Source organism: Manis pentadactyla, chromosome 5, assembly GCF_030020395.1.
Source record: "Manis pentadactyla isolate mManPen7 chromosome 5, mManPen7.hap1, whole genome shotgun sequence".
Taxonomy (NCBI): Eukaryota; Metazoa; Chordata; class Mammalia; order Pholidota; family Manidae; genus Manis; species Manis pentadactyla.
In genome coordinates, this window is record NC_080023.1 from 122518291 (window position 1) to 122544832 (window position 26542).

The window sequence follows — 26542 nt, forward strand, 5'->3', positions numbered from 1 at the left end:
ATCTGATAAGGAGTTCATGTCCAAATTATATAAGAGCTCACGCACCTCAACAAACAAAAAGCAAATAATCCCATTAAAAAATGGGCAGAGGAGCTGAACAAACACTTCTCCAAAGAAGAAATTCAGATGGCCAACAGACACATGAAAAGATGCTCCACATCGCTAGTCATCAGAGAAATGCAAATTAAAACCACAATGAGATACCACCTCACACCAGTAAGGATCGCCACCATCCAAAAGACAAACAACAACAAATGTTGGCGAGGTTGTGGAGAAGGGGGAACCCACCTACACTGCTGGTGGGAATGTAAACTAGTTCAATCACTGTGGAAAGCATTATGGAGGTCCTTCAAAAAACTAAAAATAGAAATACCATTTGACCCAGGAATTCTACTCCTAGGAATTTACCCTAAAAATGCAGCAGCCCAGTTTGAAAAAGATATATGCACCCATATGTTTATTGCAGCACTATTTATAATAGCCAAGAAATGGAAGCATCCTAAGTGTCCATCATTAGATGAATGGATAAAGAAGATGTGGTACATATATATACAATGGAATATTATTCAGCTATAAGAAGAAAACAAATCCTACCATTTGCAACAACATGGATGGAGCTAGAGGGTATTATGCTCAGTGAAATAAGCCAGGCAGAGAAAGATAAGTATCGAATGATTTCACTCATCTGTGAAGTTTAAGAACAAAGAAAAAACTGAAGGAACAAAACAGCAGCAGACTCACAGAAGCCAAGAATGGACTAACAGTTACCAAAGGGAGAGGGACTGGGGAGAATGGGTGGGAAGGGACGGATAAGGGGGAAAAAGGGGCATTACAATTAGCACACATAATGTAGTGGGGAGGAACATGGGAAAGACAGTATATACAGAGAAGACAAGTAATGATTCTACAGCATCTTACTACGCTGGTGGACAGTGACTGTAATGGGGTATGTGGTGGGGACTTGATAATAGGGGGAGTCTAGTAACCATAATGTTGTTCAAGTAATTGTACATTAATGATATCAAAATAAAAATAAATAAAAATGTGATACTGCCAACCTTGTTTTTTCCAAACCAGAAGGCAAAGCTTAATCCTGTAAATCCAAATAGATGCTAACTGTACAGCAATATCTTTAGAGAAGGGGAAAAAAAATGAAAGTTCAAGTTTATTCAAGAAATCAAATGTCTCCAAAAGAAATCAGCAACTTTTGAGTTCTTTCTCCTTTTGAATCAAATCCTTGGCTTCCTCTTCAAAAGAAAATTTTCATTCTAAGTTATTATTCTAAGTCATTATTTCTGAGAATCCAGTAACAGAATAAAGGGTGATGTGGGAAAAAAAGGGTTCATATTTTCCTAAAAATCTTATCAAACACCATGCATAACAAGAAGTACCTTTTTGCTGTTAGATTAGAGATGTAATGCATGTCTCTTTGATGTAAACTTTCTAGAGTAATCTTTGGAAGCTCATCTAATGGTAAGAAAATCTCTCCCAAGTTTTAGCTAACAAATGATTTTGTTCAAATATATCTTAAATAAGTCCTGGAGGATAACCACATATAATCACCAAATATAAAACATATGAAAAGTGTTTTTTCGTTAATTTAATTGTTCATTCCTTTTAAGTAGTGTATGTATTTTGGTTGGTTTCCAAAGTGAATAGAAATCAAACATCCAGTTCTGATCAAACACTGACCTTAAACTTGGAGAATACAGGATGTCTATAATAAAAACTGGTCATCTATCTTACTAATGTATAATGGAACAAAAAAAATGGACCAAATTCTTTCTTCTCTTGATCTACTCAATGAAAAAAAATTATAGAAATGTTACATATTACTCCTACCTCACCTCCTACTACTACTCCCAAATTGTAACTATCATTGTAAACCAGTTAACACTCTTTGCTGATTTTTTGTGAAAGAGAAAAAGAAGCCACTCATGCTTTTCATGATATTGTTTCCACACATTAAAAACATAAAAATGGTGAGATTTAGGAATGCTTAATTCCATTTGACTTGCTCCTCTGCCCCAAACCTACAGGACTATGCCCTTGTCATGAAATTTAACTATGACCCATCACAACAGCAATAATGCAATATGGAACCTTTACATTGGCTACCATGCTTGGCAATTCTTTGTTTTTCCTCACCCTTCCCCAACCCTAACTACTCCATAGGATTATCTCCTTGAATGCTTGTTTTTCTCAACTTATTTGGTAAGCTTTCTGGAGGCCAGGCACCATGTCTTATTCAACATGTAATCACTTACTCCCTAGGAGCTATGACAGTACTTTGTATATGTAGAGGTACTTTGCACATGATAAATGTTATATTTACCAGTATTTCAACTGTACTTATTAATATTAATAACTACCATATGGAGGAAGAATTATCTGCTGCTTCAACTGCTTGAAAAGAAATGATTAGGGAGTTAACTATTATAGCTTAATTGTAAATATGAACTCTAAAGAACAATTTCAAGAGTTGTTCATTTATGTACTCTGATTTGTGCAAAGCGTTTTTACAGTATGGCAACTTACATGTTTTTGCCACTAGATTCTAAGTACTATGAATGCAGAGACATTGCCTGTCTGGTCTACCACTCTAGTCCCAAGACTTGAATAGTGCCTGCCAAACAGTAGATGCTTAATGAATGTTTACTGATGAATTAATTAATAATGGTAATGCATTACATCATCTCATATAAACCTGAAAGAAGTTTAGTACCTTTTCACCTCTAATAACAATCTTTTGTGATGGGTATAATAAAACACAGTAAGAAACTTTACAATGGCAGAAACTTCCTTGGTGTGTTGTTCCCCACAATTTATTTAATGGTTTTCAAAGTATGATCTCTGAGCCAAGAGCATCAACGTGAGCATCACCTGGAGTCCTGGTAAGATGCAAATTTTCAAATCCAACTCCAGACCCCTGAATCAGAAATCTGGAGGTGGGGCTTGCAATCTGTATTTTACAAGTGCTTCAGATGATTCTGACATATGCTCAAGTTTGAGAACCACTGAGCACAGGAATTTTTGTTGTGGAAATAGGAGGGATCTCAAGACAACTAAGATGTTATAAAATGTTAAATGAGCCTTTAAAGAAATATTCTAAATGCTCAAATACTAGAATGTTTTATAATAAGCTAAATTATACCAATTAAGGATCATGAAAAACTACCATAATACAGCTTTTTTTTCCTTAGCAGGGACCAAAGAAGTGTATTCAATAAGTGACACATTTAAAATGGATTTAGGATCCCTACTATGAGTTATTAGGGAAAAGAGAATCAAAGTAGATAGAATAGAAAGAGGAGGGAAGGATGAAGAAAGGGTGGATGACAGCTAAAATAATATATGGATGAGACCTAGGAAAAGTCTTTTAGATTCTGTCTGAAATTTAGCACTTCCATTTTAAATAAAGGCACAAACCACAATAGTTTTGGCAGTAACTGTGACTTCATGACAGTAAAAATGATAAACATTTTCATATAATATTATAGTTGTTACAGATATCTCAAAATACCACTTATGGTCATCACTACTTTGAAATTATAGCTGTAAATTATATATGCCACTAGATCTCATTATTTAATGCTTTATTAAAGAAGCATATGCATTAAAAGTACATGATTTAAAATAGTCTAAAAGCTGCATTTCAATATATTTGGTTCCTTTGTAATTCTAGGTATTTTATTTTATATATTTTTAAATGTTCTTCAGAGAGAAGGTCCACAGGCTTCATATGACCAAGGAGGCCCAAACACAGAACGATTTTTAAAAAGGCACAAAGGTTAACAGTTGACAATTGTTTTTAAAGTGTTCTTGACCACTTCACCTGATGTGCCCTTTCACAAATCTGAGAAAACAGCCTCTTCCCAGTTTACAAATGGGCCTGGGGGATACAAAAGGGACAATGATTCCTCCTTACCCTGAACAAGCATGTACCAAAGCACCCAGCTTTTAATTTCAAAAAAAGAAAGGCTAACTATACGACTACCTTCACCTTTGTAACTTTTAGCTTAGTGTGGGCAATGAACAGACCTTTAGCCTAAATCTTTAGAAGCAGCCAATTTAGTCAAAGGTGAGTAAGAATAGTTAACTAGCTAGTAGGAGCTGTGAATGGGGAGCTAAGGAATTCAAACTTTTATTTCAGGTAATGCTTTGTTTTATTTTACTTTTCATTTATAGTTCTTATATTGTAGAAACAACTAAATTTGTATGAAAATCATACTTTGTTTAGAACTCTTAAAAGGCTCCCAATGTCCTTTAGATGAGGCCCAACAGATGCAGAAATATTTTTTTTACCTGTTTAGCCTCACTTAATTCCCCCTTCCTTCTCATAATCCATATCCTAGCCTTATTGAATTCCTTTCTGCAATTCAAATAGCTCATGTTTCCCTTTCTCCCAGACTTCCATGCTCTACTCAGCTAATTACTTCAAAGTCTTCAAATCTGTTTAAATGTCACTTCCTCAGGAAGGCATTCTCTGCCCTCCCAGGCATTTCCCTTTGTATAATCCCTAAACCTTTCATTAATCCTGTTATAACACTCATCACAACTTATTGTAATAACATGTTTAATTGTTCATCTTCTCCAGAAAGCTGAAAGCCTGGTGAAGGCAAAGGCAGGATCTTGTTTACAAGACACTCAGCTCTGAGCCTGAAAGGTTCTAGGTCCTTGGCGAGAGTTGGCAGAAGAATGAACATATGGATATATGGTTAGCCTGGAGATACAGTTTAAAGCATTCCTATCTGTATATCTAAGAACCTTGAGCTATCTGTACTTGGCAAACACTTGAAACCTTGTGTGTTACTCATTTAAAATTCTATATAATCCATTTTTAGCCTCTCCTCAGTCTGAGTTAATACAACTGTATTACTTAGACTCACTGTGATATAGTAAAATTGAAAGTTAACTAGTGCTTTAAAAAATAAAAAGTCTGAGTGCAAAGGAATGAATGCTACTAGTTTCCAAAGTCAAACAAACTTCCTCTAATGATTTGTTTTCTAGATACATTTATCTTTCCTTTTATATCAATCAGCTGTTTCTTGAAAAGTATACAAAGACCATTTAAAACCATTCCTTGTCAACTGGCACAAGAACAAACCCATAGATCAATGGAACAGAATTGACAGCCCAAATATAAACCCAAGTATATATGGTCAATTAATATATGATAAAGGATCCATGGACATACAATGGGGAAATGACAGCCTTGTCAACAACTTGTGTTAGCAAAACTGGACAGCTACATGTAAGAGAATGAAACTGGATTATTGTCTAATCCCATACACAAAAGTAAACTCGAAATCGATCAAAGACCTGAATTAAGTCATGAAACCATAAAACTCTTAGAAGACAACATAGACAAAAATCTCTTGAATATAAACATGAGCAACTTTTTCCTGAACGCCTCTCTTCAGGCAAGAGAAACAAAAGCAAAAATGAACAAATGGGACTACATCAAACTAAAAAGCTTCTGTACAGCAAAGGACACCATCAGCAGAACAAAAAGACATCCTACAGTATGGGAGAATATATTTGTAAATGACATATCCAACAACAGGTTAACATCCAAAATATATAAAGAACTCACAGGCCTCAATACCCAAAAGGCAAATAATCTGATTAAAAAATGGGCAGAGGATATGAACAGACACTTCTCCAAAGAAGAAATTCAGATGGCCAACAGGCACATGAAAAGATGCTCCACATTGCTAAGTATCAGGGAAATGCAAATTAAAGCCACAATGAGATATTCACCTCACACCAGTTAGGATGGCCAACATCGAAAAGACTAGGAACAATAAATGCCGGTGAGGATGCAGAGAAAAGGGAACCCTCCTACACTCCTACACAGCTGGTAGGAATGTAAACTAGTTCAACCATTGTGGAAAGCAATATGGATTTTCCTCAAAAAACTAAAAATAGAAATACCATTTGACCTGGGAATTCCACTCCTAGGAATTTACCCAAAGAAAGGTGCTCAGATTCAAAAAGACATATGCACCCCTATGTTTACTGCAGCACTACTTACAATAGCCAAGATATGGAAGCAACCTAAGTGTCCATCAGTAGGTGAATGGATAAAGAAGATGTGGTACATATACACAATGGAATACTATTCAGCTAAAAGAAAGAAACAAATCCTACTATTTGCAACAACATGGATGGAGCTAGAGGGTATTATGTTCAGTGAAATAAGCCAGGCAGAGAAAGACAAGTACCAAATGATTTCACTCATTTGTGGAGTGTAACAACGAAGCAAAACTGTAGGAACAAAACTGCAGCAGACTCACAGACTCCAAGAAGGGACTACTGGTTACCAAAGGGGAGGGGTGGGGTAGGGTGGGTGGGGAGGGAGGGAAAAGAGGACTGAGGAGTATTCTGATTAGTACACATGGTATGGGGGGCTCATGGGGAAGACAGTGTAGCACAGAGAAGTAGTGACTCTGTAGCACTACAGTGACTACAATGATGGATGGTGACTTCATTGGGGTATTTGGGGGACTTGATAATATGGGTGAATGTAATAACCACAATCTTGATCATGTGGAACCTTCATAAGAGTGTATAGCAATGATACCTTAATAAAAAAACATTTTTTTAAACATTCCTTTTCATTTCTGCTTTATTAATTGATGTTTTCTTTTGGCCACTATTTTCTCCTTCACATAATTAAGAATCTGTAAAATACATATTCAAGTGCACTAAAAATAAGTGGCTATTTTAAAGAGTCCTTTAAAGGATCCCATTTTAAAATGGTAGTTTAGAAAGCAAAAGCTTCATTTCACTTTCTTTTTAGATCACAAAATCCAATGAAAAACTGACACTCAATTATGATAAAACTCTATTTACTGATTTAAATATATGTGTCATATTAAAATGCCTTTTTATCTCCTGTACTCTTCATAATACATTATGGTTACTTTGTATATTTGTAAACAATACAATTAAATGATTTTTTACTTAAATACCCTCTCTTTTAAAAGACAGTAAAGAATTTAGAGATCTTACTCAGCACACAGACTTACCTCCATTTTTCATAAACCTGATATTTTAACCTCCAAGTAAGTGAGAATTTCAGGAAGATTCATAATTGCATGATAACATATTTCTTTAATTCTTTTTTCATATTTTGACATCTCTTCAATCAAGATGTATCTTACTACTGATAGTATCCTAAAATGTATAATTGGCAGCATTTTTCTTTTAGTGTCTAAATATGTTTTTTACAATTGATGGCATCTTAGGCTAAATGAAATATGGTTATTAAAATATTAAAAACTTTTCTCCAATAATGCTTTCTGATCTAAATCCAGTACAATTATAATTCAAACAATGGAAGAATCAAAACTAAATGAACTTAAGATTCACATTTTACCTTTTTAGAAAATTAGTGACTAGGCTAAACTAAAGAAAATAGATAATTGGAAGAAAACACCTCTTCAAAAAATTTTAGGAAGAAGTCTAGATTAGAAGCAGAAGTAATGGAAATGGAAAAAGAGAAAGAGACTTGAAGATGTTCAGTTAGTAGTAACTTCGAAGGAAGTGGAGGCATGAAATAGCCCTAGAACTTTATCTATAAAAAGAAAAAAAAAATAGGAACATGGCAGAGGATAACTCAGATAGCTAATTATTTAGGAGAAAAAATACTACTGTATTATTTCTCCCTCCTTAAGGAGGAATCTTTGTTACCCCTTAAACAAAAATATGGTATAGGTAGTTGAAATAATTGTAATTAAATGTAAAACTGTAAACATTCTTAGGTAAATTAAAAACCAACCTTACCAGCATTGTCTTCCTTCTGGCTCAATATGTTTCACCTTCAGGTAATCCTAGGATAGGGGCTCTTTTTCAGATCCCCAGTTTTTCATGTCAATCTTCTACCTCTCTGTGGCAACAATATTTTCTAATTAAGAGTCATTTTGTGCCACAGGGAGGATTTCTGATGGTATAACAAATACAAAAGTTATCATAGCTCATCATAAAGTCAACTTAGTCTTGAGATTCTTCAAGAAAGAAATTTGGCTCCTTATTTTTCAAGACAGAAATCTGGTTTTATTTTTCTAACCTGCATTTTAAAAAGCTGAACTTACATCTATTTTAAAAAGCTGCTTTCTTGTTATATAAAAATTCTTGTCATCTATCTTTTCAACTAATCTCTAAATATAACTGTTGATCATTTTAAAAGTTTTCCAGTTTTCTTGGTAATTATTTTAATTAGTAAGACCAAATTTTTATATTCTGATACCTGGTTAAAAACTAAAGTCCTGCTCCCAGTGATGAGAATAGAGAGTCAGGAAGCTACCAGACCCCTTTCAGCCAATGTTGGTTGGTAAAGATTAGTAAGTCTACCACAATATGTTAATTATGCTGATAATGTACATTTTTAAAAGACCAGCAGGAAATATACAAAAGGAGTAGTTACTGTTCCCTTGCTGGTAAGATGATGGGTAGTTTAGAAAGCAAAAGCTTCATTTCATTTTCTTTTTAGATTGCAAAATCCAATGAAAAACTGACAGGCAATTGTGATAAAACTCTATTTACTGATTTAAATATATGTGTTAAATATAATTGTTACAAAGACATTTATAAATTCAGATTTGTCCTGAATTTTCACTATTTATTTATTCTTTGCAATACTTTCTAATTTTTCCAATGAGCACATGTTGCTTTTATTAAGAAAAAATAAAATTTAGGTGTAAGCAACAATGATTAAAACCCACTGTGATTTTAAAATGAAGTCAATCTAAATATGACAGTATTATGGCTCCAATATATTTGAGATGACCACATTTACATTTTTTTGGATTACTCTTTTTTGTATTTTAAATAACCCTAAGGTATTCAATATTTAGCATGTAAACAAAAAAAATATATTTAAGATTTTACATAGATGGTTCTTGATTATACTGCAAGTCTAAATCAAAAGTCAATTTGTTTCAGTCTGTATTTCTTAACAACCATGAGTTAAATACTGTATTATATATACACTATGTTCAAAAAAATCAAAAATATGTTCTCTATCTTCAAGGGACTTACATGCTCACTTTGAAGACAAAAGGAGTAAACGTACAAAAATAGTAAAACAAAGCAAATGATCAAGTGCATAAATCCAGATGGTCTAACAAAACATCAGGAAAGGGGTGTGTTTAAGGTAGGCTACAATCCTTGTGGAGACTTTCATATAGTTGAACCTAAATTAAAGAATGGTAATACCTGAAATCATTCTTGATTAAAAACTGTATTTAAGGAAAAGCTCAGAAGCATAAAGAGCACAGTCCATGAAGGGGCAGTAGGGAAAACAGCTAGATTACAGTGTTTCAGTAGATAAAAAGGCCAGATTAGGAAGGATTTACTTCTGGAGGATTCTGTGGATCACTGAATTTGGCAGGAGTGGCCTTTGAAATCTGATAAAGAGCTTCAAGAGAATGATAAATATACGTATCAAAGCACAGTAAGTTAAAGAAGGAATGATCAAAAAAAGTACAGACTGAAGGGATAAAACATTTGCTTTTTTAAAAAGTAGAAGTGAAAGAAAAGAGAAAAATACAACAGAAAACTTGACAAATGTTCTGTTTTGGTGTATAAAAGATCTCCATAAGACTGACGAAAATTAGGCTTGAGGTGGATTAATGATTGTGCGTTGAGCATTGACCCCCCCATACAGAATTTTATTAACAACCATTTGATCAATAAATATGAGAGATGCCCTCACAAAAAAAAAAATATATATATATATAAACACACTTCCAATTGCAAAATAAATAAGTAACCGGGATGTAATGTATAGTATAAGGAATATAGTCAAAATATTGTAACTTGGTATGGTGATAGCTGGTACCTAGAATTATCATGTATATAAATGTTGAATCACTGTGTTGTACACCTGAAACTAATGTAATACTGTGTGTCAACTACTCTTCAATAAAAAATAATTATCCAGGAAAAAAAAAAAAAAAAAAGATCTCCATATTTGAAGGCACAAGGAAAGGTCCAAATGAAGTTAAAGGAACACTATATGGAGCACTTACTATGTCACAAGCACTGGGTTTTATATATTTATCTTATGTAACCCTCACAACCCTGAATTCCTATTTTATGACAGTGAAACAGACTCAGAAAAGGCTAAACACTACAAAGTAAGGGATAACGCAGAAATGTGAAACCAGGACTAACTAATCCAATCAATATTCTTCCCTTTCCTACTAAGAGAGCTGCTTAAAAGGCTTAAAAAGAAAAAAAAGTTAAGCTCAGGAATAGTCACCTAGGATTTCCTATGATATTTGACTACTCTTTGACTCTTCATGTTTTCAAAATGTAAACATTTTCCAAGAGTAATTCCTTAATTCTGTCTTCTTTGTTCATGATCATAGACAAATAACAGAATTTAAGTATCTTCCACTATAGGGAAATCTCTCAAATACCTTACCCCTGGAGATTTCATTTATTCCTATGGCTTCAAGGAAGATGGTTCCCAAATCAGTCTCTCCTTGACATTTCTTCACTAAACTTCAGTTGTACTAGATGTCTTCCATTTGTCCCTCCAGATCAACTTTTCACCCTTCTTCCTCTGTTCTCTGTCCCAGGAGGCTGATTTTGTCAAGGACTCCCATAAGTCTAGATTTGGTTTGGTTAATGGAGTGCCCTGGCAGGGCACTATCCAAATGCTACCACTTGTTCTCCTTTACTTTCTCTAAAACATTCCTTAATCTTGTAAATTAAACCTTCCTTTTCTGAAAATTTCTTTGAATTTGTAAACAGCATTCAACTGATTCTATACTGCTTTATATTCTGAATAAAACATATATATTGTATCTCCACAACTAAATTATTAACCTCTTAAAGGAAAGAATCATGTTGAAAATAGAGCGCTTCCACATAACAAATTAAATGGAAAGTTAAAAGGATACAAATAGCAAGTTAAGCTGCAAGATGAAGCAGATTCTCAACAGCTCAATCTTCTCAGCCAAGTCTTAAAAGATTTATAGCAAAACATACCTATTATTGATTGCACCAGTATAAGTCTATTTTTAAATGGTAATCTGTTATAACCTTGTACAATTTATATCCTATATATATATATATATATATATCACTTTTTAAGCGTGAACATAAAAACTACATTTTCAACTCTTACTAGGGAATCTAAGAGACTCCTCCCCTCCAGCTCACCTCATCAGTCTACCCAGCAGGCCTCCAGAACTGGTGGGTAGCAGTCTGTAGCTACTGGCAAAGGTATTTCCAGCCTGCCAGAGTTAAAACCACCCTTCATCCTACTTCATTACTATTCCTCAAAAGCACTTTATAACTAATTTTCAGTTACCATCAAAAAGCAATTTATAGCTTTAGATGAACATGCCTATTTTTTCAAGTTTCAAAATATATTTGGTCTTTCCTATAAAATTTTAAGAGAGGATTACTATTATACATAAGCTCTGTGGGGGAATGTAGACTTTTAGTCTATAAAGAGGTGAAGCAATATAGCCTGCAATTCCTATTAACAAAATAAGAAATCATTTTATACACAAAATAATGAAAATGGCTAAATATACATCATTATACGATTTTAGTACTCCTGACTGGATAACATTACAAACATTGTTTCTCATACAGACATATAGGCATATTTGAATAAAAGAAGAAAACCTTCAACATAAACATGCAGAAAACTGATATAACAGGTCAATCAACATAATTATGAATATTTTATAATGTAGGAGCATTCCAGGAAGTATTTCCTAGATGTACAAAAGTAAATCTTACTCTGTTTGGATCTTATTTCCACCAATTCCCCATATAGAAAGTGTTCTAGCAGTCTTATAAATATTCCTTTTCCCTCCCATCAGCTTCTTCTCCAAAACTTACACATATATGGAATTTAAGTTAAAAATTTATATCACCACAATAAATAAATCTGATCCTAATTCACTATGTAAAAGGAAACATGCATTAAGATAAGTCATAACAATCTTTATTCTTACATGTTCTAGATGTCAGGATGAAAATTATTCAGTTTAACTTGTTTAAAAATGCATTTCATTCTTTGAACAAAATTAAGCTCAGATCAGCTGATTCTAAACAAATCTATACATATTAACAATTCTTAGTTTTATAAAAATCCATGAGCCGTAGTATTTAAAATAATGAAGTATACTGTAGTCTCTAAGTTCTACATGTCTTATGATGAATAAATCCAAGTGTTCTAAGTTGTGATTTTAGATGTACAGCTTTCAGTCTGAATTTGGCATTGCCCTTAAAAAAGTTGTCTGAAATCTAAGTTTTATAGCATTATTCTGTAAAGAGAGACAAGAATAGCTATACTTCCTTTTAGTATTGAAGAAAATGCTAAAAAAATTATCAAGGATTCAAAATCATTTTTTAAATATCACAAAAGTAACTCATCTTTTACCCAGACTTTGTATATACTTGTTCAAAATCACAATCACTCATACCTCTGCCCTCCAAATAATATCGTCACATTCAGAGTTCAAGAAAACTATGAAAATAAAATCCCTTAAACAGGTCAGATTTGCTTCCTATTTGGAACTGTTTTTCTGAGTGATTTAAATTAATGAAGCACTGACCATCAATTGCACAACCATATGTCCACCCTGCTCTGATATCTTAATGTTATAAATATCATAATTTTCTACTAATGCAAATTTGGCACTTTAGTTTTCATTTTTTACAAAGTTTCCAATTTGCTACCAAAATCATAGTCTTTCTTACTTGTTTGCTCAAAAAATTTTCCAGACATTCAAACAGGTTCTAATTTTTCAATTCAACTTAAGCTATCATATTTTTTTTTCTTGTGCTATTAGTTTTCTGTTTAGTTACAATAGTAACTATAACTCCTATAATAACATCAGTTACAATATCTATATAATCTTGCATAATACTGTTAAATGTAATGTTTTGCCTATTCTTTTCCTCAAGAAAATTCATCTGTACCACTATACTTCAAGCTTCAAACTACAAAACTCTCCAAACTCTAAAAAAAACACATGTATCTTCCTCCCACTAGCATTATATACTGTAAAATCAAGTACCACTGCAAACTATAGTCATGATGCCTATATGAAGTGCTTAGCTGAACTGTTTTGATAAAATGAACTGACTGCCACTTTACATGGGATTTGCCAGCACTGTTGTCATCACTGCTCTGAAAGAGCAGGTAACTTCTAATATTTCAGACCAATAAAAGTAAAATACAAGGAAGAACAGCTTTAAGCTGGAAGAAACTAGTGGTCCTCAGGAGTGCTACGGAGTCTCAACAAGCAGAAAAATATCAAATCCTCAAAATTCTTAATCATGAAACTGCTATATTTATAGAAATTTACCTAAATACTTAGGAATTTGTATTAGGGTTGTAAACCAAGTATAAGACTTCTCTTTCTCTATTAAGAGCTAAAGATAAATTTTAATGTTTATTATAAAATAGTCAACTACAATCCATCTGGTAAAATACTCTATTTTCATTACAGTCAGTGGCAAAAATGTAAAGGTTTCTCCAAGACTTACACATACTAATCACCAATTAAACATATAGTTATCTTACCAAAGACGGACTAAAATATTAAAATTTCTAGGGAGACAAAAAAGGAAGAGGAATCTAATAGAATACTACGAAAATGTTTCTGATGTACGAAAAACAGAATTACACTGCTCCACTGATACTGATTCAAAGAAACTCTTAACCTGTTATAGAATGAGAATACTATATTCATTTTTTGAATTAAAAAATTTAATCTTGTATACAAGCCTACTGACTTAATAACTAGCCATTATTCACATCTCCATAAAAAATTGTAACAAATTTATAAAATAATTCATTTTTATGAATTCATCAAGCTGTACAGAGATTTGTGCATTTTATTTTACGTACCTCAATATAAAAATAAATAATTACTGTGGGCCTTTTAATTTTGTCCTTAGGGTCCATGATATGAAACTCTGTTACACTTAAAAGAATTAAAATGTAGGACTTCTTTTATCTACATAAATTCTCCTAAACAAGTGATGCTTTACTGGTTTCCAAGCTATACTAAATAGCATTAAAAAGACATTCTTTGATTTATTATTCTCTGGAAATAGCAATGCTGACACTTACAAAAGGGGAAAGTTATAAATAAGGAAATTTCATGAGATGTCTACCTGTTTCCACATTCTCGGTCTCAACTTCTTGTTCTTCTGCCACATCTTGCATCATGTAAGTCTCATCATCATAAACCAGAACCTGGGCTGCATAGCCCTGCTCTAATCTGGCACTTGGAACTGGCTCCACAATCACTGCTGGATATTCAGAAACCTTTCCACTTTCCTACAAGAGCAAATTTAAAAAACAATCAACCTTTTTTTTTTTTCACAAGTCTGGATTCACTTGAGTTCATATAGTCTCAAGGAGACTACACAGTGAGTTTCACGTATTATAAATATGAACATAAAAACTAAAATGAGATGTAAAGGGCTCACTTTAATAGTCTTTTCAAGTCTCAAGAGGTAAGACATATATTAAACATTTTAAATAATCAGGGCTTAAGGATTAAGATGAAAAATTAAAAGTATGCATATAATTTCACTGTGTCAATGAAAGTCCATTAAAACACAGTAAAAGACCTTCAAATATTAAAAAAAACCCATATGGAAAAGACAGATGAGCAACAAAGGAAAAGGAAGAAGAGCAACAAAATCTAGGGAGACTAAAAGTGGACGGATGAGTAGTAGTAGTATGTGGCTTAACAGACCCAGGAAAACCAAATCATAGCCTGGCAGCAAAAAATGCTGAGAAACCACACACTTTACACAGAGAATCCACAGAGAGCAAAACCAATTACTTCTGGAAACTGGGGAGCAGCAGATGGTAAAGAGAAGAGGGTTAAGACCAGGAAGATTCCATTAAAGCTGTTTGAAAAGCACTTTGATTCCTAGACCTGCTCCCTCCTCCTATAATACTAGGCAGCTGGACTCCCCAACCTCATCAGAAGATTGAAGAGTTACTTCCTGGAGAGGAGAAACAACAGCATCTTTGAGACGTATTAGGCACATTTGTTAGTATCACTCACTACTATACCAAAAACAGTTTCTAATCAGCTTTTTAGTCCTCTACTTTTAATCATGAACAGATAGCCAATATTACTAGAGGAAATATAGATAGCCAATATTATCCGAGGAAAAGCCTCTAAAACAGAATATATACACACAAATATATTCATATTCCTCAGAGATAAAAAATGATAGATATATCCATAAAGGAATGGAATACAATTTTAATAAGAAGCATTAAAAAACAGAGTTCTTAGAAATTAAAAACATTATAGGTGAAATGAAAAAACAGTACTGGAAGATAAAATTAAGGTAGTCTTCCAGGAACCAGAGAAAAAAGATAAAGCAGTGGAAAATAAGAGAGAAAGGAGAACAATATTAGAGGACCAGCCCAGGAGGTCCAATATTTGAATAGTAGGAGTTCCAGAGGAAAAATAAAATTAAGGGAGGGGGAAAGGTCAGCATGAAATGAAAGAATTCCAGAAAATTTTCCTGAGCTGCCCACTTGAGAGGAAGTACCAAGTATTTAGTATAAGAAAATAAGACCAATGTTTGAGGCACACCGCTGGTGAAATATCACAATAATGGGGACAAAAAGAAGATTCTACAAGATTCTAGAAAAAAAATAAAGGTCACATACAAAGAATAAGACTCAGACTTCAGTCTTCTCAGGAGTCATATTGGAAGTTACATGACAATGGAGATAATTCTTCAAAATTATAAAAGGAAAATTATTTCCTGTCTCAAATTTAATTCTTCACCCAAACCATCTTTTTAAAGTAAAATAAAGATACTTTCTCAGACGTGAAAGATCTCAAAACATTTATCTTCCATGCATCCTTTCTTAAGATATTGGAGAGTGTATTCCATCAAAAAAAAGAATAAATTGTTAATAAACATGACAACTTAGGATACAGAATACAGGTGAATTCCATCAAAAAAAAAGAATAAGTTGTTAATAAACATGACAACTTAGGATACAGAATACAGGTGATCCAACATGGAAGAAAGACAATAGTAATCTTCAGGAGGATTGTGAAGAGAGATTCCAGGATGTTGCCAGCTGTGCACTGCATTTAAAGGGCAACCAGTCCAGACTGTAGCAATGTGACTGCTAAGACATTATGATAAATTGTCATCACCAAGACAACCACTGACATAGTTCCTAAAGACAGAATGCCCAGATAAGCCTATTCCAATTTTTTAAAAACTGTATCTGGCTTCCTTGATGTACCTTATTCACTCTACCTTGCCTCACTACCTGAATCAGCTGAACAGTCATTTCACCTTCCATATGTGTTCTGCTTTGATCTACTCCTAAGTGTTGGAAGAAGACCACAAAGAGCTTAAAAACAAAAAATTTTTTAAAAACTACTCTTTTCATGTGACTAGAAAGCTGCTGAACAAACCTGCAATACCAGGTCCATACTGTAACACAGCTGGATACCTGTCTGAGATGGCCCTTTGTTTCCAAGAACTCATGACCCTGCTCGCTTATTACCTGAGTAGAAGCTCTTGAACTCAATGAACCTGATGTTAGACTAGTCAGCCCTTTCCTGGAAACCTTCATCAAACTATGGTAATGCTGCCCTTTCTTAACTCAGTTAGTTTGGTATGCTCTTCAGTTTTTCAAAGTAAACAATATATAGTTTAGGAATATATCCACAGATAATAAAACTATGAAGAAAAGTAAAGGAATAATAACAAGTAAGTCAGAATAATGGCACCACTGGGGACAGGGATGGGGATATGAGAGGGGCACACTTTTTAAAAATAATAGTAATTTCTATTTTAATCTGAGTTATAGGTAATATTCTTCTTGTTACTCTTAAAATGAAACATACATATTTTATATGCTCTTCATTTTGTATAAAAGTTCACAAATTTAAATGTTACAAAACAAAGATATAGTAAATATTTTAAAAGCAGATGTTGAGTATTAACACTGAATTCCCCTACTTTGTATATGGCAAAAAATGTGAGCCAACTTTTGAATATTAAAAAAAATTATCTCCCACAAATGGAATATACTAACATTTGAATCTCCATGCTTCTTGCTCAGCTTTATAACCAGCCTACAAGCAGCAACACCTAGCTATAAAATAGCTATTAAAGACAAGCATGGGATAGGTAAAGACTGACGAGGTCTCCACTAACCAGAAACTCAGAAAGCAACATCGTAAGTAGCATTTGAACTAGCAGTACTGACCCAAGCAGTGAATAGTTTATTTATACATAATCCAAGGGACTTGTACCTTTTTTCAATGCTCTGAAATTTAGCAGTTTTTAATAGTAACACTAATCTGAGATTATTTTATGTTGTGAACTCCCCACCCCTACTCTACCAGTAGGAAATAAAAATCTGTTGAAGTCCTAACCCACAGTACCTGTGAATTTAAGCTTATTTGGAAATGGGGGTCTTTGCAGATGACCCAGTTAAAATAAGACAAGCCCTAATCCAGTATGACCATGTCCTTATATAAAGGGACAATTTGCACATAGAGACCCAGAGGAAAGATGATTTGAAGACACAGGGACAATACCATCTACAAGGCAAGGAATCCAGGAGGTTCCCAAAACCTAGGAAAGAAACATGAGATTCTCCCTCAGAGCCCTCAGACAAAGCGCTAACACCTCAGTTTTGAACTTCTTGCTTCCAGAACTGAGACACAATAAATATCTGCTTAAGCCACCTAGTTTATGAAACTACAGCAGCCCCAATAAACTAATGTGCCACCTTGACAGCTTATTTCCTGTATTACTTCAAATAGCTGTTTATTTGCCTTGTCCCTAATTCCCAAATGTGAAAGTTTCCATGACTTTTCTCATATTTATTTTGTAGCCTGAAATTTCTATAATCCCCCCAGTCTGAATCAATTTTTCCACCCCAAGTACTTCTAGAACAAGTTGTTTGCCTAATATTGCCACTGTTCATTATCCTGTATTGCAATTATCTGTTTACATATCCAACTCTTTGATGTGATATTAAGATGTTTGAGAGCAAGAGTCCAGATCTCAGTCAATTTTTATATCCTCCTCAACAACAGGCATTTCATATAAACTGAAATGGCATTTAAGTATTTGTAACTTGGTTGAAAGAATGATAAAGCTAAAAAAAAATAAGTATTAATAGGTATGCTTAAATTCAACATTCAGTAATCTACAATGGCACATAACTTCCTAAGCTTTGTATTTTGTAAAAGAGTTAGCTATTTTTACTAGGGAAGGAGTGTGGAAAAACAAAGAATCAGGAGTCTTTTGTTCTATAATAATATAGTAAAACTTACATATCTACCAAGTTGTTTTTCTTAGGATCACTGTAATCTTGCTTGTCATCAAAATATGCAATAATTGAAACACATTAAATACAGATGCAGCAGGTCTTGGCACAACCTACTAGTTCCCCTTAAGCTAGGCTGTCAAGACTTAGTGTATAAAAAATAAAGGACACCCAGTTAATTTGAATTTCAGATAAACAAAGAATAAGAATGTCCCATCCATAAAGTAAAAAGTTATTTGTTGTTTATCTGAAATTCAAATTTTAACTGAATAGCCTGTATTTTATCTGACAACCCTACTAGAAGCAGTAACAGTGATCTCAAAAACTTCTTTCAAGGAGACATTCTTAGTTTAAAGAGGGAGGACAAGGGCAATTCTGCAGTATTCACCTAAAAAGTGCTTTACTAATGCACTACAGTCATTGTTCTCCATATATCAGAAGTTTTTCCAAAGACAAATACCATAAAATGGCTAAAAAGCAGAGTTATTGTAATTCTTTATCACTGTGTATTACAAATACATCGAAAGACATAAAATTCAGTAGTGTATTAAAAACACATAAATTTGTTTCACATTTTTTTCTTTCATGGTATATGGTAAGGCTACCTTTAAAACCTTATCAAAAATGACACATACACTGTGACAGTCTCTGGGGAACAAATCTCCCCCCAGCTGTTTACCACCAGGAGCTGTTCCAAATAAGTAAGTCACTAAAATAAAGTGGACTTACTATGCAAACACAGTTTTAAGACAAATCTCTCAAGGTGTTCATAGTGCCAAAAAAACAGAAATAGAAAAAGAAAACATACCCATCAGAAATGGACTAAATAACTATGGTATATCCATACAATGATAGATTTTTCAGCGTAATTATAAAGTTGAGACAGATATCTATGCATTGTCATGGAAAAAGATACATGAGACAAATAAGTGAGGAAGTACACACAGTATTATTGTATGATTCTATTTATATAAATACTTATTTTACATATGCATTTAAAAGTCTGGAAAAGTATATCTCTGTCAATAACCTGGTAAAAGAGGTGAGCAGATAAAGGAGGATTTTCATTTTCTCAGTATGTCTGAGTTTATTTTTTTTTACAATAATCCTATATAAGAAAAATCAAAATACTTTTTTTTTTCAAATAACAAATGGACTAATAACAAAAAAAACCTTCAAGCCTATAAGGAGTAATTTGAAAAATTTTTAAAGAAATATCATTTTCATAAAATAAAACTTGTGGAAGGCTGTATCTCAACAAATAAATCATTAATTTTTTTATTTTTATTTATTTTTTTACCATGGGCATTAGTCACTTGGTGTGATCGCATTCACTTTTTTTTTTTTTTGGTATCATTAATCTACAATTACATGAGGAACATTATGTTTACCAGACTTCCCCCTTCACCAAGTTCCCCCCACATACCACATTAGTTAACTTTTTGTTCGCTTTTTGTTTGTTCGCTTTTTGTTTGTTGAGGTGCATGAGCTCTTTATATATTTTGGATGTCAACCCTTTATCGGATCTGTCGTTTATGAATATATTCTCCCATACTGTAGGATGCCTTTTTGTTCTATTGATGGTGTCCTTTGCTGTACAGAAGCTTTTCAGCTTGATATAGTCCCACTTGTTCATTTTTGCTTTTGTTTCCCTTGCCCGGGGAGATATGTTCATGAAGAGGTCGCTCATGTTTATGTCCAAGAGATTTTGCCTATGGTTTTTTTCTAAGAGTTTTATGGTTTCATGACTTACATTCAGGTCTTTGATCCATTTCGAGTTTACTTTTGTGTATGGGGTTAGACAATGACCAGTTTCATTCTCTTACATAAATCATTTATTTTTAATCAACTTTATCTAGGTATATTTATATAAGTGGACTTATTTTTTCTTTATTTTGGTGTCATTAATATAAAGTCACATGAGCAACATTGTGGTTACTAGATTCCCCCTATTATCAAATACCCCTCCTCACATACCCCATTACAGTCACTGAAAGTAGACTTATTTTAAATGAGTTTTATAAATTTAAGTTTTGAGTTTTATAGACTTAAGGTTTATGGATTTTTATAAATACAAAACAACTGTGCAACTACCATCACAATCAAGAAATAGAACATTTCCATTACCCCAGATGGCTCCCTTGCACCCCCTATACCATTCAACCCTCACTACCACCACCACCACCACCTACTACTCACCCACACACCCACACAGGCCTAAGCAACCACCAATCTGTTTTCTATCCCTATAAATTTGCCTTTTCTAAAATTCTTACATAGTCAACAGCTTGTCTATCATGTCTGAGTTCTTGAAATTTGCATAAAGTTGAGATTTATACACGTTGTTGCATGTATTAGTTCATTTTTCATTGCTGAGCATTCCATTGTATGGATATACCAATTGCTTATCCATTCACCTATTTTCATATAGCTGTAATGCTCCTATTAACATCCCTGCTCTTTTCCTCTCTTCCTTTCCATTCTACTCTACATTTACCTATGAGTCAAGTTACTAGACCATATGGGAACAGTACGTCTAATTTTAAAATGCCTATCAAATTACTTTCCAAAGTGATTATGTTATTTTACATTTTACATTTCCACCAGCAATGTGTGAGAGTTCCAGTTGCTCTATATCCTTTCTAACACATGGTACCACTCTGTAATTTTCACCATTCTGTGTAAGTATGTAGTAGTAGTACCTCCTTGTGGTTTAGTTTGTTTCCCTAATGGCTAATATTGGGCATTTTTATGTGTATTTATTGACCATTCATAGAATTATCTGTTCAAATCCTTTTCCCATTTTAATGGATTATCTCCACTTACTATTTTGTATATTGTGAATATAAATCCTTTGTCAGCATATGTATTATAAATATTTTTTCCTATCTTTGGTTTGCCTTCTGATTTTCTTAGAATTTTTCAGATAAAGCTCAATTTAAATAACCTCAATTTTATTTAAATGAAGCTAAATTCATCTTTTTCTTTTAAAGTTCATGCTTTCTGTATTCAGTCTGACATATTGCCTGTTTCAAAGTTGAGGAAATTTGCTCCTGTGTTTCCTTCCTTAAGTTTTTATAGTTTAAACACTTAGTTCTATAATCAATTTTAAGTTATTCATTGCATACAATGTGACAAAGGATTGTAGTTCATTTGCATATGGATATCCAGTTGTTCTACCATCATTTGTTAAAAAGATTATACTTTGTCCATTGAATTACATTAGTACCATTACTGAAAATCAGTCAGCCTTATGTGAATCTATATACATACCACTGAACTACATATGTGTCTACCATAACATCTCAATTTCTGGAGCATCATAGTAAGTCTTCAAATTAGGGGTATAAGCCTTCCAACATTCTTGTTTCAAGTGGAAGCTTGATTTTTTTCTCCTTTTTAATATAAGCATCTGAAGCTACAAAATTTCTAAGCACTGCTTTATCTGTATCCCTCAGATTTTGATATATTGTTTTCATTTTCATTTTGAATACTTTCTAATTTCTTTTGTGCTTTATTCTTTAATCCATAGGTTATATAAAAGTGAGATATTAATATCCAAATATTGGGGGATTTTGCTAACATTTTTTCATTATTAATTTCTAATATTGTCTGCTTTGGTCAGACAACTTACTCTGTATGATTTCATTCCTTTAAAAATTATTGAGATGTACAGCCCAGCAAATGTTCTTAGTTCACTGTCCATGCATATGAAATGAATGTATATTCCAATGCTATTAGTGTTTAATAAATGCCCATTAGGTGAAGCTGGCTGACAATGTTATTCAAGTCTTCTATGTCCTCACAGATTTTTCTGTCTCATTGTTCTATCACTTACTGAGAAAGGTATGCAGCAATCTCCGACTAATACTGTGGATTTATCTATTTCTTCTTTCAATTCTGTTTTTGCTTTATGTATTTTGAAGCTCTAATATTGAGTCCATACACATTTAGGGTTAAGTCTTCCTGACAAAACAGTCCTTTTATCATTTATGAAATATCTATCTTTATCCCTTTATAATATTCTTGTCCTGAAACCATTTCAGCTTTTATGATTAATGTTTGCATGGTATATCTATTTCTCTACTTTCACTTTGAAACTGTATTGCTATAAAGTCAATTTCTTATACTGTTCAGAATATTTACATTTAATATTATTAATAAGTTTAAAATCTACCATCCAATGTGCTTTTTTTCATTTATTCCTCATTCCTTTTAATCTGCCTTTTTAATAATTTAATATCCATTTAATTCAAATATTGCATTATAGTGCTTTTTTAGTTTAAATTTGTATTTAGTTTTGATGTAGGTTTTACAATATGCTTATAGTTTACATACAAATTGTTACTTTATTTATAACATAAAAGGCTTACAATCATGTTCTTCCAATTCCCTCTTCCCCATCATTTGTTCTGTTGTCATATATTTACTTCTTCACATTATAAACCCCACATTGTTATTTTTGTTTTAAACAACTGTCTTTTATAAAAAGTAAAAACTGACTTTAAAAAGTATTTTATATTTACTCCCACTTTAATAATTTCTCCAGTGCCTTTCATTCCTTTGTGTATATCTAAATTTCCACTTGGTATCATTTACCTTCTGCCTAAAATATACTTAACATTTTTTGTAACACAGTCTGCTGGTGATAAATTCTCTCAACTTTTGTTGGTCTGAAAAAGAGCCTCGTTTTAAAGGACATTTTCATTGTATAAATAATTGTAGGCTGACAAATTTTAGTTTTGCAGCATTTTAAAGTCATCTTCTGATTTACAGTTTCAGTCAAGATGTCTATAGTCTTTATCTTTGTTCTTCTGTATGTAATGAATTTTTTCTGGATGCTTTTAAGATTTTCCTTCTGAAATTGGCTTTCAGTAGTTTTATTATGATGTGCCTCAGTGTCTATTTGCTCTCTGCTTTATCCTGCTTAGGGTTAAGGATTCTTAGATCTATGTATAGGTTTGTATTTTTCATCAAACTTGGAACTTCTATGGCCATTATTTCTTTTTTGGGGGGGTAGTATGATCCATTTATATTTTTAAAATCCGCTAGCCCTACATATAAACATATGCATACACACATATGTATATATATCCACATGTAAATGCATAGAGAAGGTATACTAGTTAGGAATGCTTCAGCTGCAAATAACTAGAAAATCATATGGTCATTATTTCTTCATATATTCTACTTCTGTTCTCCTCTCATTCTGGAGCTTAAATTACATGTTACACAGTTTGACACTGTCCCATAGGTAACTGAGTCTTTGTCTCCCCCTAGCCCCCACAATGTTTTTTGTGCTTATCAATGTACTTTTATTCCTCTCTTCAAATTCACTGTTTTCTTCTGCCGTGCCTAATGTATTTCTAATCTTATCCAGTGTGTTTTTCTTTTCAGATAGTATATATTTCATTTATGGTACTTTCATTTGGTTCTTTTATGTCTTTTATACCTCTCCTCTGAGGTTCACGTTTTAACTTCTTGAGCATATTTATAATGGCTGTTTTGAAGTCTGACCTGCTAATTTCATCATTTCTATCATTTGTGTTTGTGTTTTCATTGGCAGGTATTTTTTCTCCAAATTACAGGTTAATTATTCCTGCTTCTTTGCATTTAACATGGTTGGGTGTTGGATATGTATATTTAACATTGCTGGGAGCGATTTACATATTGTTGTGTTATTTTAATGTTTACTATGACATAGTTAAGTTACTTTAGGATCCATTTTCAAAGCCTGTTTTTAAACCTTTTTAGGGCAAGTTTGTACTATCCTTTATTCTAGGACTAGTTTAGCACTACTATAAGGCATGACCCTTCTGAAGCCTATAATGAATTCCCTGGGAATGCTCTGGCAATTAACAAGGACTCTCCATTCTACTGGCCTGGAACTCTTAATAGCTCCCAGCCCTGAATGAACTCTGCAGATTGTTCAACAAATTACTGAATTTACACACCTTCCTGGTCATTACTTGCTTGGCTTCATGGAGTTTCACACCACACCAGGGCAGCTCATTCAGCTAAAGACTAGTGGGGCCCAAGGCCGAGTTGATATCCTTCCTCTTAACAGCTTCTTCCTCTCAGATACTCTGCCCTTCAGATTAGTTGTGTTAGCCCCTACAAATTCTAAATATTGTTTCCTCAGACAGGTGAGACTATTGCACTCTGCTTGGGTTCCTCCTCCTCACATGTGGTTCTGGAAGTGGCTCCAAGCAATGAGCCAGTGCAATCACAAAGATGGACTTCTCTTCTCTCAGGAGGCAGTTGTGTGCTGCCCACTGTCCAGGTGTTGTCTTAGTCCATCTGGGCTGCTGTAACAAATATCACACGCTAGGTGGCTTATAAACAGTAGAAGTTTATTGCTCACAGTTCTGGAGGCTGCAAGTCCAACATCAGGGTGCCAACATGACTTGGTACAGGCCCTCTTCTCGGTCAGATTTCTGTTGTATCCTCACATGGCAGAAGCAGCAAGGGAGCTGTCTGTAACGTTTTATAAGCACACTAATCCTGTTCATAAGGATTCCTCCCTCATGACCTAATCACCTCCCAAAGACCCTACCTCATAATACCATCATCTTCAGGAGTTAGGATTCAACATATGAATGGGAGGGTGGGGGTGTCACAAATATTCAGACCATAACACTAATGTTTTGAAACTGTGATTTCATGTTTTGTTCATTTTCCTAGTTGTTTACGGTAGGAGTATAAATCTGGTCTCAGTTATTCCATCACAATCTGGAATGGAAAAACTCCCAATCTTGTTTGTCTGGAAGCAGATGCTCTCTAAAATTGTATTTACTGTGTTTTCATAAGTATAAATTCTTTTTTATTTTTTATTGTACATTAATTCTGCATTTCTATGAGACCTACCTGCTTTACATTTCCTTTTCAAAAACTGCTCTGGCTATTCTTGCATGGTTTACTCTTCCATTCAATCTTTAGGTCCATATAATCAGTTTTCCCCAAACTTGCCCTAACATTTATAGAGATAGAATTAAAATATAGATTAACTGGAGGAAAGTGACATCTTCCAAAATATCAACTCTTCCCATCTCTCCTACCCAAGTACAAAGTATATCTCTGTTTACTAGAGTCTTCTTTCATGCACTTCAATACCATTAATTTTTCTTCAAATAAGTACACGTATCTTTCACATTTATTCCTCAGCATTTTATATATTTTTGTTAATTTTCTGAAAGGGATCTTATTTTTATGGTCTATCCTAATTTATAGTCCTTAAAAAAGAAAGCTAGATTTTTTAATGTTAATTTTGTACGCACCAAACTACCAAACGCCCTTATTATTTCTAAAAGGTTTTCATGGATGCCTCTGGTTTTCCCAGGTGAAAAACCACATTATATGTAAATAAACTTTGGTCTCCTTCATAATATTCATATATGTTTTTATTATCTTGCCTGACTGCAGAAAAATATTATAGCAATGGTAGTGTCCATACTTACCTTCTTTCCAGTCTTAAAGGAAATACTCCAGTACATAACCATTAAATAGGATTGTTGATTTTAAGTTATTTTTTTATAATGTTAAGGAAATATACATCTGTATTTATATTATTAAGAGCTATTAGGAATGGATACTGAATTTCACAAACCCCATTTCAACAAGTATTTTATCCCTACTCTTAATTATCATTTATCATATTCATAGGGATATATATTATATTAATGGTAACCCAGTTAGTAGGAATATATGCTGTATTAATGGTTTTCTTTTTTCTTAATTGAAGTATAGTTGATATACAATTTCTATTAGTTTCAAATATATATACAACACATTGGTTCAACAGTTACCCATATTACTAACTACCCCCAACTACTACAGCTATTATCAGTCAACACAGGAAGATGTTACAGAATCACTGACTATATTCTCCATATTGTAGTGTCCCCATGACCAACCTACACTATGATTGAGAATTTTTCTGCCCCTTTATCCTCCTCAACCAACCCACCCACACACCCCAACCCCTCCCCCATGGAAACCACCAGTCACTTCTCAGTGTCTATGAGGCTACTGCTGTTTTGTTCCATTTATTTTGCTTTGTTTTTATATTCCACAAATAAGAAAAATCATATGGTGTTTGTCTTTCCCCACCTGGCTTATTTCACTGAGCATAATACCCCCCTAGATCCACCCATGTTGTTGCAAATGGCAGGATTTCTTTTTTTAATGGCTGAATAATATTCCATTGTGTATATG

General features: G+C 33.4%; 1 protein-coding gene across 8 annotated transcripts in view; it reads right to left on the bottom strand.

Annotated features, from left to right (window-relative positions):
- ELF2 (E74 like ETS transcription factor 2) overlaps positions 1 to 26542 on the bottom strand; it is a 112442-nt gene that overhangs the window by 42054 nt on the left and 43846 nt on the right. For 6 of the 8 annotated variants that reach the window (XM_057502620.1, XM_057502617.1, XM_057502619.1 and 3 more), the window contains one exon: positions 14161 to 14326. The exons of the other annotated variants lie outside the window; for them this stretch is intronic. In XM_057502620.1, the coding sequence (XP_057358603.1) occupies positions 14161 to 14326 (166 nt within the window). The remainder of the gene's footprint in view (positions 1 to 14160; positions 14327 to 26542) is intronic. 8 annotated transcript variants of the gene reach the window in all.